At 46.0% G+C, this 16,979-nt stretch overlaps 1 protein-coding gene across 5 annotated transcripts in view; it reads left to right on the forward strand.

Moving 5' to 3' along the window:
• lap (phosphatidylinositol-binding clathrin assembly protein lap) overlaps nucleotides 1–16,070 on the forward strand; it is a 39,422-nt gene extending 23,352 nt beyond the window's left edge. For 3 of the 5 annotated variants that reach the window (XM_075696641.1, XM_075696642.1, XM_075696643.1), the window contains 5 exons: nucleotides 860–1,606; nucleotides 1,764–1,983; nucleotides 3,267–3,402; nucleotides 3,694–3,905; nucleotides 15,750–16,070. In XM_075696641.1, coding sequence (XP_075552756.1) covers nucleotides 860–1,606; nucleotides 1,764–1,983; nucleotides 3,267–3,402; nucleotides 3,694–3,897 — 1,307 coding nt within the window. In that variant the 3' untranslated portion in view covers nucleotides 3,898–3,905; nucleotides 15,750–16,070. The remainder of the gene's footprint in view (nucleotides 1–859; nucleotides 1,607–1,763; nucleotides 1,984–3,266; nucleotides 3,403–3,693; nucleotides 3,906–15,749) is intronic. The other 2 variants (XM_075696644.1, XM_075696645.1) reach the window with 1 other exon arrangement.
• Nucleotides 16,071–16,979: the final 909 nt, after the last annotated feature.

The raw sequence follows: 16,979 nt of genomic DNA on the forward strand, positions 1-16,979 counted from the left end.
GAAGAGAACCAAAGAAACGGGTAAAGGACTGTGAAGTGAGGTGGGGAGTTGTCAGTTCTTTTCTTAGTGTAAAATTTGCGTAATGCTGTTTCATGTTTGTATTATCTGCATAGTAGTATTCAAGGCCACCTTTATTTGCACTACTGATGGAAAAAAGTCAAATGCCTTTTCTTATCCACGGCAAACATTATTGCCAACTGTAACTGCATCTTGGATGCTAACAAGTAAGTTAACGTGTAAACAGGTTAACTTACTGACGTCTTAATTCAGAGGAGGGAATTTTTAACCCATTCAGGCTGGCAAAAAAAATCTGGACAGTTTACTTTTGCATAGGCCAGGTCTTGTCACTACATTCTAAATAAGCAGTCCAACCAAAACAATAACGAATCCTGGCCTTGGCTCGACATATTTACTGATGAGCATACTAAGGAGCATCTAGAAGGCCCCGAGGAACTTCTTTCTGTTCTTATGTGGCAATCGGCTCTATTTAATGACAAGGGGCGTCATTTATGAACAATGAAAATATAAACCTCCAAAATCGTGGAATATAACCATTGCAGCGAAGCAATATCATGTAATCCTACTTTTGACACAAGAATGATTGCAGCGCCGGTGCTTGCAGTGGTGGCCCTCGCTCCCAACAATGCTCCATTCGAGATTTCGATAAAGCATACTTCATAAAGTGCAGTGTAATAACTTAAATTTGCTACTTTAGCAAATACCGAAATGTCCACATTCTTATATAACAATGGTGAAAAAGGCTGTTCACTATTCAAACACTATTTGAAAAGTATTCGCTTCAATTCTCTTTCGGCACCATTTGCACATACTTTGATGTCGGAGAGCTTCACCTCCCCAGATGAGGAAGAGGAGGTGCACCCTACCGTGGGTGGGTTGACGCTGCCCACACTTGAGCCCCCACCACCGCGTTCCTCATCACCATCACCCACGGCCGAGTTGATGCGAGGTGCCGGCACCACTCCCATCCTGGCGCATATGCCAGAGCCTGGCTTTGGCGATCTGGACACCTCGGAGGAGCCCTGGCCCAGTGAGCCCTTCGAGCCAGCTACTACTGCTGCAACTGCTGCTACCACCAGCAGTGCCGCCTCGTCTGGCTGGCTGGGCTTCGACCAGGGCCGGCCACACGAGACCACGTCCACCGCAGTGTCCAGGCCAGCGATGGCAAAGAAAGTTGTATCTGGATCAGCGATGCCTGGCACAGCGATGGCCGGTTCGACAATGCCTGGCAAAGCGATGCCTGGCACAGCGATGGCCGGTTCGACAATGCCTGGCACAGCAACGGCTGGTTCAGTGATGCCTGGTGCGGCGATTCCCAGTTCGGTGGCGATGCCTGGCACAGCGATTCCCAGTTCTATGGCGATGCCCGGGGCTGCAATGGCAGGTGCTGCGATGCCTGGAACTGTATTGGTCGGCCCTGTAATGGCCAGTCCAGTGATCCCTGCTTCAGCAGTGGGTGCACCAATACCTGGTGCAGGCATGGCCAAGCCACCAGCCAGGCCAGCTTCAGCCCTGGATGACCTCAACTTTGCCATTCAGCAAGCCATGGGCGGTGTCTCGTCACCTGCTCACAGCGCAGCCCCATCAGGTGGCGCAGTCTTGCGCTCTGTATCCCTTGGTTGGCATGAAAGCCTTGGTTATATTCTCCTTGGTTGTTGTTTGTTGAGTTTGCACGTGGAGATTGTTTATACTGGCACATTGTACTTGTTGGCGGCTTTACACACTCCCTGTACTCATCGCTGCAGGTCTGGACTCATTTGGAGATGTGCTGCAGCCTCGGCCACTTATGAGTGGGCTGGCCAGCCCTGCAACCAGTGCGCCCACAGCTTCTGAAGCACCACTAGCGGCCTCAAAGGCTCCAGCTTCGACGGGGGGTGGCCTACTAAAGGGCGACTTGGATGCTACACTGGCTAGTCTTGCACAAAACCTGGACATCAATGGCCCCAAGCAGGCTGCGGCACGCAAGTAAGTCTACCGTGGGGCTTCTCCACAGTTCACCAGCCTTTCTGCTGAGGCTTTTCTATAGTTGACCTTTTCATGCCAGCCTTCCTTAAAGGGACACTAAAGGCTAATGCTAAGTCGATGGGGACTGTTTAAGTATGATTCCAGAAACATTGCAACGCTTGTTTCGCACCAAGGAGAGACTTGGTTTAAGAGAAATTTGCGTCTGAAGGGTCCAAATACCTTTTTCGAAATTCAAATCTCTCGCCATCCAACGGGGGGTGTGGTGACGTTGCATACACCATCACCACCCTTTGCTGCCGTTGGCGAGTGAAACAGCGCTTGACAGATGCTGGTACCAAGCCAAGATAGAGCGGTGGATTTGCCGCTGCAGCTGCTTTTTGGTCAAATGGCGTAGGCTGTTATGGCATCCCGCGGCATCACATGGAAGTTGAATTCTCTGCTAGCTGCAGTTTGTGTGAGTTTTACGAGGCAGGAAAACCAGTGCAGCACTACGCGATCAGGCAAGTACTGAAACGCGAAAGCGTGGGCGGTGCAGAGTCGAGCGAAAACTACACTTTTTGACTGCCTGCATCGTTGTCACGGGTAATTTCAACAAGTTATTTTTTTCTAGATACGAAATAATACTCGGCAAGTAGCATTTTATTTTGTCATGTAATACAGTACATGAATGTATTTTGCAACGAGTGATTGAGTACTATTGACATAATTTAACTGAGGAGTGCATTCGTCATCTGGCAAGTACTTGAATGTCCTGGGGGACTCTCTAATCAAGTCCTGCATTTACCTCAGTTTCTCGATTATTAATGCTCTGTTCACGATAAGACGCCTTAGAGATCGTCGAGCACTAATCGATTACTTTAGCTTGACCTAATGTTTGCCTTTAGTGTCCCTTTAACAGGTCTTTACATGTAAAAACCCACTTCACAACTTCCTTCATGCTGACATACTGAAACAGATGTGCCAGTGATCCCCGCTGTCAGTTCTACTTAGCACTGACCTGTGTTGGGCTAAGCAATACTGACAACAAAAAGCTGCAAATATCAACTTCTTTCACCTTGTTACTGGTCTAAAACTGCAGCAGGACACAGCACAGTGAGTGAACAATTGACACTGACTGCGTCAAAAACAGCTCTTCTTTGTAAAATTTTTCTACAATGCCACTGAAACAATTCTGGCTGCATTGGCATAGCTTTTGATATTTCCTTCTGAAGTACAGAAGGGGGTTATGTGAGCTTTGGAACTGTCTATCGTAGTTGCAATATGCATGCCCTGTGCTTGTGCAGGACTTCAGGTGGAGGCCACCAGTGGGGGTCACCCAAGCCAGCTGGCAAAACCGGTGGCACCAACTGGACTCCAGTTGGTGGAGCGTGGGCTGGCAGTGGCTCCCCTCAGCACCTCTTCCAGCCGCAGCCACCAACGGTGAGGGTCCATTTGAGAAGTGCTCGCCAGCTGGAAAGACAGTGTAGTGTAAAGACCTTGTCTCGCTCCTCCGTAAAGAGCTCAGTGCACTCGACCAGTGGTGCTCGGTGCACTCGATCGGCTTTGTCATGGACCCAGACTCAGAAACACCCTTGAGTAAGCGTCCTTCTTTAAAATGCAGTTAACAATACTACCTCCAGTTCTTGTAACATCTGGTGCTGGTATTTTTCTTTCTTTTTTTTTCAACTGCAATCTCCCGAGCTGTCTGGTGCTTCGCCCTATGTCATGCAGACGGTACCAGCGGCCCCCGTGGCAGGTGCACAGTGGGGACCCATTGGAGGCACCTTTGGGCCCACGCCTCTGGTGCCATTCCGGCCACCTCAAATGGCAGCACAGCCCCCTATGATGACTGCGGCAGCACCTGGTATGTTCGGCGCCCCAGCACCTGCACCAAGCAGCCAGCCTGCTGTCAACGACCCTTTTGGTGCCCTCTGAAGCTTCAGGTATATAAAAGCCTCTGCACCATGTCAGAGGAAGTTCATTGCATGGATGCTCTCTGGGACCCTTTGAGCTATGCCAGAGAAGCTGTTCCTGCAGCTTCCATGTTATGGTAGATGTACGGCTTCCCTTTTTTCTTCCTTGGAATATGTTGCACAGTTTAAAGGTGTGGGTGTGTGAATACTGAAATATTCGATTTTGAATGGAACATTGAACTGAACCATGCATGCGTCTCATGGCTGCGCATGGTTGTAAGCGTGGCTGAGCACATAACGCAGTTGTGCACCCTGCTTTAGAGGTAAACTGCCACAGAGTGGGCGCGCCGAGGCGGCGTGGTATCACGTAAGCTGTCTGCCAGCGCATTTAGTATTGAAGGTTTTGGTGACCAATTAGACCGAGAGGCAAACGAAGTATTCGCTATATGCTGCCAGTGCTTTTCATGATAGCGTCGTCCTTGTGCGGGGACAGAGTGCATGTGAAATCGTGGCTGGCTTTGCTTCATTTGTATCACCTATGTGAAATGTCGTTGGCATAGCATGAAACCGTATCATTCGTCACAGACTCCCATATTCATCAAAATGAAATGTTTTCTCAAATCCGCTTTTTTCGATTGCCCGATAATTTGGAAAATTCTGTGGTTTTTTTCTGTGTACAAAAAATAGATTGGTGACTGTACTTATTAACGTAGGTAGAATTTTAATACAATGAAATTTTTATATAACCAAGCAAATCGCAAATTTTACCTACTTCATTATACCGAGGTTCAATTGTAATTCAATTTCCCGAATATCGGTACCTTCTGTGAATGACACAGCAGTAGTTGGTGCCTTCATGGCCACAACGTTCCCATAGCGCGCAATCTTTATTATCGGTACAAGGTTCGACCAGGTCAACCAGGCCAATCAAAATTATTAATGCTAAGCAAACAACAAAATCAGCATGTGTGGAAAGCACAGAAGCATGTATGAAGATCTGGCTGATTAGCTACTGGAAGGCATGCTGATCTAATCAAATACACGAGTTCACTGTTCACACACCTAGATTCGTGTCATTAGGGGCTTTCTGCCCACATCGGAGCGCAGACGAACCTGGCACGAATGCTCATGATAGTCACGGGCTGGTCGACTGATGACCCGAATGTCGCCTGAACAGCTCTTGACACATGATGTCAAGACTGATTGCTGATCAGTTGCCTGTAGGATTAACGACTAGCTTTATGCAACCATTTACGGCCCATTATCACTTCAGCCAGCGGCGAATTTTCGTCGTGGCCATACCCTTGGTCACACTGTCTAGCCTGTTAGCTCCTAATCGGAGCTGCGTCGTGCGACATTGCCGTTGGCCTCCCGATTTGAGAACCCTTTACTGTTGGCACCAATGACTACGTGAAACGGTGCCGAGTGACATGATGCGTGTTCCCCGCTTTTGTCTGCTACACATATTGACATTATCAAGTTGACGATCCCCCCAGAAACTGCCTGTCATTAAGATTAAAAATCCCTTCTGTTTTCTGGAAGCAAACTGGGAAGCAATACTTCTTAAGCAATGAAAAATTGCCATTAAGGGGGGAGACGGGTCTTTGGGACTGGAAAATGGTGTAACGGTTAATCTTCTAAGAATGGCATTTGAGGTTTGGACGAGCATTCTTTTGTCTGCCAATTTTCACACTCCAGGAAGTCGTATTTATTCGTAATAGCATTTCAAAGAGCACGTGCATGCTCGACTCCCATGGAATGTGATGCCGAAACTGCAGTTTTGCGACGCAGAGCTGTCATTTCATGAGCATGGTAGCCATGCTCTTAGTCTCACTTGCAAGAGCATTTCTTCATTTTCAAAATCCCACTGCTACTGCTTCGTTTCTCTCATTGGTTGCAGAAAGGCAACAAAAAGAAAGCCAAAATACACAATGCTATTTGCTGTTGGGCACACGTGAGTGCACGGAGGCATCTCATTGGCAGAGTGTGACTCGCGTCGTCTGCTTGCCGCGTCTGAATACGAAAACAAAACACTTGGGCAGCCATTTTGCCAGTACTGCGATCTGCACACTTTTGACCAAAGCTCTGGTGATGCATGGTTCAGCACAAAAGTTCCATTCATAGAATAAGTTTGGCAAGAAAAGTCGTCGAATAACAACTTTAAGGCGCGTCTACCAACCGGAAACACCGACAAACGAGATAGGCCACCCGCCAATGCCAATGGCCTATCGGGCCTGTCAGCCTGCGATGCTCTGACAGACAACAGCTGCGTCTGCAACCAAAGAAAGAAGCTGCTGGCACTTCAATCACCGGAATGCGCAGACGAAAATTAGGGTGCCGTGTTGCCAAACCCATCTGCCGACAGAGAAGGATTCAGTTTCCCGATGTCAGCCTGCGGGAAGCCTGACGAACAGCAGCCCTGGCCGCCCCGATACAGTGATGCTAACGCCGTCAGGTCTGCAGGCAAGGCAGACGAAAGCCGATTCTAAACTGTAGGAACTTCAACCATCGTGATCAAAAGAAAACAATTTTTTTTATAGCAATGACGCAACGGCCAGCGCCAACAACTACGCCAAGCAACAAGGCAAATTTTATCATTGCTGATCTTCAATGTATGGGTGAACTGCTCGGTGTTCTCAAATGCAGATATTGCAGCAGCATTGTCAGCATATACAGTCGACTCTTGTTACAACAGACCCTGATAACCCGTCAAAAGCCAGTTTTATCAGAAGTCTGCAATATCCGAAATGCCTCACTCCCGAAACTTTGGTCGCGATATTGCAAACAGTGAGTGATGAACGTCCAAAGTAAAAAAAGTCAGTTTCACTCAAGAGGCGAAGCATCGATTGCGATAGCAAATTAGTAGGATAGTAGTTTTATCGGCCGTATCAAGTAGTAAACATTCACTTACCAACTTAACAAGCACGGTGTCGTGCAAGCACAGGTAAATATGAACACATCTCACTTGATGACCACAGAAAGTTGCTGTCAAAACGTTTGAGTGAAGAAGCAAGGTAGCAGCAGAAAGATAATTGACCTTTGTGCTTTCTCTTATTTCAACACTAGTTTGAACTAAACGTCAAAAGCACAGCGCATATGAAGCTACCGCTACTGGGCGCACTTTGTCCACATCGCAGATCGCTTTCAAAATATGGCACCCGCACCATAAGCAGCAGCAGCTGGAGTAGAACCCCCTCTCACGTTCCCCCCCCCCCCCCCCCCCCCCCCCGCCCCTGGGCCTCGTGTACAAGACAGCGCACTTCTGCCCTCCGTCCCTCTCTCCCTCCCTCCCTCGTGCGATATTGAGCAGCGATTGTCAGCTGACCCTCGCAAGTAAGTTGTCAGCCCATGTCGACACTGCAAAAGTCAGTTTTATACGCTTGATTTTGACAAACATTGCCGCTAATTTTGTCCACTGTGGCCGATAGTGCATTGTAGCACGGTCAATTAAAAGCAAACTTCGTTGCATTAAGAAAATAGGTATAGCAAAGTAAGGTTGAATGTGGTCTGTTATATACGAAAGTATGTTGTATGCGAGTCCGTTGTAATGAGCGTAGGCTGTACAAACGTGAGAGCGAATACGGTCTTGCCGTGAAACTGTGTGTAAGCTGTGGGAACATCACGGGAGGATGGAGCTCTCTGGGTGGATGGCGATCAAAAAGTCAACCCGTTCACTGTAAACATCCTCGTCACTCGAGCCATGCAGTCCACAAGGAATAGTCAAGTGGTTCTGAATGAAATTTTTACAACTATGAACATATCCCATCATGGTCTCCATAAGGAAACATGGCAGGGATATGTGAAATGAAATTTCGCTCCTGCAGCAACTTGTGCAGCAGAGAAAGTCACCAGTGTGGGCAAGTTACAGCCCATGGGCTTCCCCTGTTCTCATCAAAAAGGATAACAGCTGGCCATTCTGCATTGACTGTCATCTAAACATGGTCACCAAGAAAGATGTATATCCACTTCCACGCATTGAAGATGCACTGGATTGTCTCCACAGTGCCACTTATTTTTCATCAATAGACCTTCCCTCTAAATATTGGCAAATTGCCGTGGATGAAATGGATCATGAGAAGACCGCATTTGTCACACCAGACAGCCCATATCAGTTCATTGCACAAGCCTTTTGGCTCGTGCAATGCCCCGGCGAGCTTTGAACGGATGATGGACATGCTCTTGCGTGGCTTCAAATGGTCCATCTGTTTCTGCTACTTGGATGACGTTATTGTATGTTCTTCAACTTTTGCAACGCATCTTGATAGTTTTTATCTGTTCTTTCCGTTTTTCGCACTGCTGGCCTGCAGCTCAACTAGCCCAAGTGCCACTTTGGTCACCGCCAAATAACCATGCTCGGACATCTTGACGATTCGTCAGGCATTCGCCCCGACCCCTCTAAAGTTTGTGCTGTGCTGAATTTCCTTTTACGAACCTGTGCCAAAGATGTTCAAAGCTTTATTGGCCTTTGCTCTTACTTTCACAGGTTTGTGGAAAATTTTGCCCCTGTTGCCCATCCCCTGACTGACCTCGAGAAAGACGTTCCTTTCTGCTGGGGCTCTGAACAAGCGTCTGCTTTCTTGCACCTCATCACGCTACTCACCACGCCTCCTGTTTTTGCCCATTTTGACGCCTCCGCTCCGACAGAAATCCGCACTGATGCCATTGGCAACGGCATTGGCACAATTATAGCTCAACGCCAATGTCGGCACAACCGCGTTATCGCCTGTGCCAACCACCTCCTCTCCAGCCGAGCGCAATTGATTACCCAGCGCGAGTGTCTCGCCCTCATTTTGGCAGTGGGCAAGTTCCGGCCCTACATATATGGTCGACCATTTACCGTATTCACTCGCATAATCGCACTCACATAATGATTGCACCCCTGAATGTTGTTGTCAAAATTTGATTTTTTTTATTTCCCTTGTAATGATCGCACCCCGAACTTGCCACAGCGATACGTTGTGTGCCAAGTCTAGCTAATAATGATCGCGCTTACCATCTGTCGAATGCTACGCGAGCAACTCTTCAAGACAAGCCAAGCGGTCTGCGCGCACCAAACATTCTTAACTAGATGCCTCATTTCATTATTTTCATCACTTTCCACACTTTCATGACAAAAAGAGGTACAACCAAACTTGCCTTTATTATGGGTAGGCTTTATAATGGTTGTGGTCAACAAAAACAAAAAATGTGCCTTTCGATTCTTTTCATCTGCACCCGTGAGCACGCAACAAATCTCACGCGGCAATGGTAGTAGCCACGTTTACACTGATACGTTAAAAGTGTACCCTATTCATACGCTGACGCTTGTAACACAGCTAAGATATTCGCCCACCCTTAGCGGAAACGTGCAGTGTTAGGGTAGTAGTGAAGACAGATGCCGCAGTTTCCGCAGCACGCCGGCCATGCGTTTCTGTCACTGGCAGCTAAGCGCACCCATCTGTTTCTGTCCCCTCAAAGTGGACGTGGCTACGTTATTGCCGCAAACTTGCCGATATTAACGATATTATTCATCACTGATACGGAAGAAACTGTTTCGATGCACGTAATGTACTCACGAGAAGAAAAAAAATCGCGTTCGGCACGTTCGGCTTGCTCCGCCGGCCGCCATTTTTGTTTTGGTGTCCCGCACTCGCATCCCGCAGCAAATGCGTGACGAAAAAACAATTTTGTTTTTTTCCGCAGGAAATTTAACCCGCGTAATGACCGCACCCCTGAATTTGCGTCAATTTTTCCGACAAAAAAGTGCGATCATTATGCGAGTAAATATGGTACAGTTGCAACCAATCACCACACCCTTTGTTGGCTTTCTTCCCTTAAAGATCCCACGGACACCCCGTTTGCTGGGCCCTACGGCTGCAGGAATACACACGTACACTGTGGTCTACAAGTCGGGTCGTCTACATCAGGGACACCTACTGCCTGTCTCGTCATCCCTTCAGTGCACAGGATGTTTTAGTGGATGCTGCACCGATCTGCATTCTTTTGCTCTGTCTTGAAAGATGTTTGTGCTGAACAACGATGCAATAAATCATTATGGCAGCTTATCGAACAGCTGCTCTCTGATCCGTCTGACCCATCCCTTCACATGTTCGTGCCACAGAATGACACCCTGTATCGCCGCAACATGCACCCCTATGGGCCCGAGCTCCTAACCATCATTCTTTCTCATCTTCAACAGACTGGATTCCAGAAACTGCACGACATTTCCACCTCTGAACACCTTGGCGTCTGTCGGACCTATGACTGAATTCACGACGGGTTTATCTGGCCCCATCTTGGCCACTCCGTCCGGCGCTATGTTGGCATGTGTGATTAGTGTCAACGCTGGAAAAGACCAGCTGTGCATCCTGCTGGTCTGCTGCAGCCTTTGGATTGTGGACTGACCCTTTTTGCATTGGCGTTGATCTTCTCGGACCATTCCCTATATCAAATGACGTAAATAGGTGGATTGTCGTTCCTACGGACTATACAACTCGCTATAGCATTACTAGAGTCCTACTGACCATTTGCGCTGCAGACGTTACTGACTTCTTGTTTCACTATGTTATCTTACGCCACGGTGCACTTCGTCAACGCCTCACCAATCGCAGAAGATAATTTCTTGCCAAAGTCATTGACGACTTCAATAATGTGCTACTTGACACAAGCTTAGTACCGCTTACCATCTTCAAACTAATGGTCTTGCCAAACTCCTGAACTGCACATTAACTGACATGCCAGCAATGTATGTTTCCTCCAATCATCGTAACTGCGACACTGCTCTACCATCTGTCACGTTCGCTTACAATTTCGCGTGCCACGACACGTCTGGCTACTCACTGTTCTATCTCCTATTCGGCTGTGAGCCGACTTTGCCTTTCAAGACTCTGCTTTCGACCACACTCTACTCTCCGACAGAGTACACTCGGGATGTCATAGCCACAGCGACCCAAGATGCCGGATTGCCTGCATTCGTCTTTCTGCTTCACACACGCCATAAGTGCCTCTAAGACCAGCGCCATCACCATGTGGAATGCAAACCAGGTGCTCTTGTGCTAGCTTGGTCTCCAACGTGACGTGTTGGTCTTTAGGAGAAACTCCTCCTGCGATACTACGGCCCTTACCGCATCCTCTTCCAGGTGACCCCTGTCACGTACGAAGTGTCTTCACTGGATGCCACTGTTGCTTCACCTCTATCTGACATCATCCACGTCAGCCACTTCAAACCGATGAGCCGCACAAATAAGGTGCTTTTTCCACTGGGAGGCTTTGGTACAGTCTAATTGAACTAGGAAAGAACAGCACCAACTAAGACATTCGTGAGCAGGGTAGCGACGCAGCGACAAGCGCCAATCTATCTATTCACTGAAAAAGCAGCAAATATAAGAAAAATCTGACATGCACACAAGGACCACAATGCGTCTTCTGCCAAACCGTTCAAAGTACGACATTGCACTTCTAAATGTGGGAAGAAGAGGACATTCATGGTGGCCTTGGAGATGACAAAGAAGAGTTTAGATTTTTCGTCTGCACATGTTGGCTCCACCATTAAAAGCCATCTATGAATATACGTACTCTTCTTCCTTCCCTTAACTATGTTGAAAAGTTGGGGGTTTTATTGTTTGGCTACCTTAAGTCCAGGATTTTTCTGGCAACCTTTAAGAACATTTAATACAGACAATGGTGTTCTTTTGGACTCAAACATTTCATTTAAAGAAGTGAAATCCTTCACTGTAATTTGTAATGGCAAAAAGTTGTACATCACAAGACAAATTCATCTCTACAAATCTTCGTTGTCAGGCGTTATTATTAATGCGAAAGCATTAAATGGCCCATTGAGCGAAAAAGCTGATGCCTGTAGCAGCAAAACGGCACCTAAATTTCCATTGACTGCGATGCCACGTCTTGTGCGTGCTTCAGCGGAGCAGACCGGGGAAAGGGAACATCTGCTGGTGCGCCAGTTGTACGAGGGGAGAGGGCATTGCTGCGATGCCACGCCACCCTTACTCTCAAAAGCCTGTTATCCACATGTTCCTTGTCTGTGCAAGCTCTCACCTGTGAACTAACTTTGGCTCAGTAATCACTATAAAGAAAGTCATGTATTAAAAAAAAAAATGGAATACATTCGAAAGGAAAAACATTGACAGCGGTGGCGAGTTTTGAACCTGTGACCCCACACTCTGAAATCGAGTGTCTTGTCCACTGGACTCACCCAGTGCTTCCTAGAAAGCAAGCCTGTGCACTCTTTTTTATGGCATCGCTACTTGGGCCGATATTTTCCTTGCCAAGTTCGGTGTGACGAAAGTGGTGACGTCAAAATCACCGCGGCTTACTCGGGAGCAACCGTATTAAATTTTATGGCAGTTGGGTAAGGTAGCATAATGTCGCAGATCGAAGTGCATCGGCCTTGCACTGTCTAGGAGGTGTTTGGCAAGTTTCTCAACGCGCTTGCTTGCCCGTGAGGAGTTAATTTGAACCACTCAGTGGGGTTCAATTGGTCATTAACACTTTTGCATCCACAACTCATTAGAAGTGCTTAGGTGTCCTTGGATTTTTATGCTTATAAGAAACAGCATTAATAAATACGACAAATCGAGACAGGTGTTGCGATCTCTACTTTACTTATTTGACGAAGAAAAACGTAAGATAAGTATTGCACACAGGCGTCCTCTTTGCTGTAGGTGAGATGCTTTACCTTGTCTTACGAGCTCTTGCTGACTTACATTATCGATATCGTATCACAGCATTTTGTTCAGACCTGTCATGCCTATCCTCTTTGTCTGTTGTAGTCCTGTTTTACTGGTTCCCATTACATATTTGCTCTTGCAACAAAATTAATGAAATACAAACTAGGTGAATTTCGCATGCTTCTTTGAAAGTAATGTAGTTGGGTAAACGTCCTCTCGTCACAGCTGCCATCTTCTATGGAGAGCAACATCATTGCTGCATTAATTCGCTTGCTAGCACATTACTGCCATTTATATGTATGCAACATACGAAAAATGCAATGCTGTGTGCCATTGTCAAATGTATTAAGCGCGGCTACTAAAACGCCAGCAAGCTTTCACCACTCAACGCTACCAGGCTCTGAATATATATTTTTATGTGTGCCAGTTATCACTTAGCTTTAAGAGAAAATGAGGCACATACCGTAATCATATACTAATATTTCTACTATATCCTGTCCATTTGCTCACAAAGGGTGGGCAGGGTTCATTAGCTTTGGGACAAATTTATACTTTCTTACGAAATGGGAAACTTCGTGAACAAATCAGGTTTAGCATAGTCTTCATAAATTTTGTTCGGTGTGTAAAATTGGGAATTCGAGTTTTATCCGAAACTTCAAGCCCCTAAGATTTGCTGGTTATATAAAAGTGTCTTTTATCTCTTTTTTTTTTTAGTACAAATTTTCTATTTCATTTAGGCTTGTACAAATATTCAGTCAACTGTTAAGCTATTTAATATTTGCTTTAGCTCTAATTTCAGTATTCATAATTTTCAAGATAGCCTGAACTAATCTAAGTTTTTTTCATGCATACTAAGCTGCACCACCAATTACATCGCCACAGCAGTAATTGCATGCAACCAACACACTGTGAAAAAAGTTGCAATATCGTTCCAAAAAATGAAGCATTGATTTCGATAGCAAATTATTAGACAACTACATGAATTAAGGTTAGTACATTTATTGGCTGTTTAAACTCGTGCAAGCACTCGTTTACTAAATTTTTGTCACGCATGCACTGCCAAACATGAACATATCTCGATCTCACTTGGTGACTGCGGACACTCGCTGTCAGAATGCTGCCATGATGAAGAGCAGTAGCAGCGGCAAGCAAATTCCCCTCCATGCTGCCTCTCTCCAATGTGCTCAAGATGTGCAAGAACACAGCACAAATGAAGGCACCATACATCTCTGGTCGCCTTGCCTTTGCAACCGCGCTGCACTATGTGCAGCTGTGGCGGAAGTAGAAGACATGCCTGTGCTGTGAAAGTTGTGAGAAATGTTCAGCTTGCATCTGTGCAAGAAAATGTCTTAGCAAGAGCACAATGAAGATAAGCTGTCTCCAGAAATGAATCTTTCCTTTTTTGCAAGTAAAGAACCAGCTTAGATTTGTCGGCATCTGGTTCTTATGTCAAGGTTTCGAATCGTCATACCTTCAGCCGCTGGCTGAAGATACGATGTAGCCATACCTCAAGGTGAAATCTGCATATAACCTGTGCTCCCACATTACCGTCATAATTTCTTTCATTCTTGGTGTGGGTTACATCTGTAAAAATACAGTATTCAAGTAATTTTTATTTTGCTACTACTTCGTATTTTTTGCCTTCCATCAGATTGCTTTTCAAAATCTAGGTTTGGCAGGTCTGTAGATAGCTTCCCACTCTGTAATGATAGTATGGTTCCAGAATTCCTCAAATGTGCAACAGATAAATATGGAATCACTTAATACAGTCAGTTCAATATGCACAGTGAAACCAGCGCAGTTTTGTTGAATAGAGTGCATGGACAACAGCTTATCTTTGCATCATGAAAATAGATAGTGGCCATGTGGTATCGCAAACCCCTGGCACAGATCAGTAATCCTTGCTAACACGATGCAGTGGCAATAACTTCTGCAGTAGCTGCAAGCCACACAATGGCCGTGTCACTGAAAGCTGTGCACATTGTGCATCGTTTCACTCTGCACTTGCATACACAGGGCAAGCTTGGTCCTCTGCTGTCGCTTCTCTAGGAATCCATGGTACCTTTCTCACCTTCTCTTGTCTAATCTTCCAGTGAAATGCTCAGTGCAGTAGTCCCCGGTGCACTGACCCATGTGCCACTGATATCACATGACCTCAAGCCCCCATTTTCATGGCGCATTGATCTCTGGTCAACAGCCGGCAATCAGTACAATTCATAGTTTGCTGCTTAATCTGTGAATTGAAGCCTCACTTTTAAGCTATCCAACAACAAAAAAAGATAAATTTTGTTTTCAGTACTTCTTTAAAAAATAGTTTTATTTAGAGGCGCAGCATAATATATTGTCTCATGTGCATAGAACCCTTCAGTTTCCTTCCTTTCTATCTGTTGCAAACCTTTGCAGAGCACTAAACCTTACAGGTAAGCCATGCCTTTAAGGCAGCAGTGGTAAGGCTGTCTGACTACAGTTGCTTTGTGGATTGATGTTTTCACTTATTTTGCTAAAACACTCCACTCTTGATTATTGTTTAAGTGTCGCTCTGTGAGACAATGGTACTTGCTATCCTCGTGATATTGACCCCCGCCTGCTGTGATGTACTTGTGGAGCATGCCAAAATAAATTTGTTGCCTTATTACAGACGAAATATTCCATATTAATTTCTGTACTATACTGTCATCGAGTTTTGCCCCAGTCATATAAAAGTTCTGTGAACTTTTATGACTGAATTACAGAAGCTTACTCAGCATTGCACTGAATGCCTTTAGACCACTGTGGCCCCTTACATTACTAGACGTGTTCATGAAGGTGCATGTTCTTTGTGCAATGATAAAAAGTTCTTTGCAATGGGCAACCAGATTGCACCATTAAGGTCATTGGCACACGCTGCTATGGCATTCTGCTGCTGAGCAGAAGGTCACAGATTCGATTCCTGTCCATTTGCAGCTGCATTTCAGCGACAGCGAAATGCAAAAACACTTCTGTACTTAGATTTAGATGTACATCAAAAAAAAAAAAAAAAACACGCGATCAGAATTAATAGCTTTCCATTTCAGTCTCTCATAGCTCCAGTGTTGCTTTGTGTCGTTAGACACCACTAATCAAGGTCAATCTGTCTTTGGCATCTCCTGTCAATGTTTCATGTTAAGCAAATGTTCTACAACCTGTGAAATGAAAGCCTGACCAAGTTGTACGCTTGCACTGTACGCAGGTGCGGACCACCCGGCCCGAGAGGAGCGACAGACGGCTAGTCCCCGCAGTATTCCCTCCCCCCAGAGGTTATTTATGTGTGAGAGAGGGCGCGTGTTTGCGCAGGAGGCTGCGGAGTGTTTGTGCATGCTGTACATTTTGTTTCTGCACATGCCCCCCGTGCTGGCCAGAGATGACACATTCCACAGTGTTGCTCTCCCTGGACCCGTGGAGCAGCCCAGCTTTAGGAGTCCTCCCCTCCGGCTGTTTAGCAAGCTAGGCCACCCCCCCTGCTGTGATGTACTTGTGGAGCATGCCAAAATAAATTTGTTGCCTTATTACAGCACCAGGCTCTTCCTTCCTTGGTTGCAGCGCACTTCTCATCCGCCGCGTGCACTGGAAAGAGATTTGCCTCCGCAGTCAGCACCGCCCCCTCTCACAGCACACAAGAGAGGGTCACAAGTGTCTTAAAGGGATGCCAAAGGCAAATGTTGAGTCAAACTAACTTGGAAGTTTGGGAGTTGAAATTTTATTTCGTCAATTGACCAGCGTTTCATTAAACGATCAGTGTTGCAAGGGGCACAAAGGAGTCCTTTCCTTAAACCAGCTTTTTCAAGTGACAAAATACAAGCGAAATACTGGATTAGTGCTGCCGCTTTGAACAACCAGTACCAGATCCTGCAACATGTTCCATTTTAAACTGCTGAATTGTAGTAGATTATTGGTACTGAAAAAGGTTCATTGCGATGCCTTTAAATGTGAAAAATGTAGTTTGTCCAGGCTTATTTGGACCTACTAGAGAACTCGATGCTATTGCTTCATGCTGTTCTGTCGGCAGTTTCTACAAGCAGGTTGCACCACCACTATGCATGATTCACTTGAAACAGGCAGTAGTACCAGATGGAGAATGACTCCTGGACTCTCTGGTGCAACTATGCAGGCAATCCATTTGACCAGACGATTGTGAATGACCTGTTTGATCACGAAAAATGTAGTCCGTGACTTTACAATTTTCTGTGCAACTGAATCTCTTGGCATGAAACAAATGTTGTGAAGTTACTATAATGTATTCTGTCATTTTAGGTTGATTCAATGTTTGCATATAGTGTCTCCTTAAAGAGTGCATTGTTGTGGGCAGGCTGCCAACATTCATGCCTAGCTGTTTTGTTAATAGCATAGAACTTTTGAGTGCCTAATAAAGACTCGAGCTGTTGAACACCAAAGTTGTGTCAAGGGGTGGATTCTTTCATCC

This window comes from Dermacentor variabilis, chromosome 6 (genome assembly GCF_050947875.1).
Source record: "Dermacentor variabilis isolate Ectoservices chromosome 6, ASM5094787v1, whole genome shotgun sequence".
Classification (NCBI taxonomy): domain Eukaryota; kingdom Metazoa; phylum Arthropoda; class Arachnida; order Ixodida; family Ixodidae; genus Dermacentor; species Dermacentor variabilis.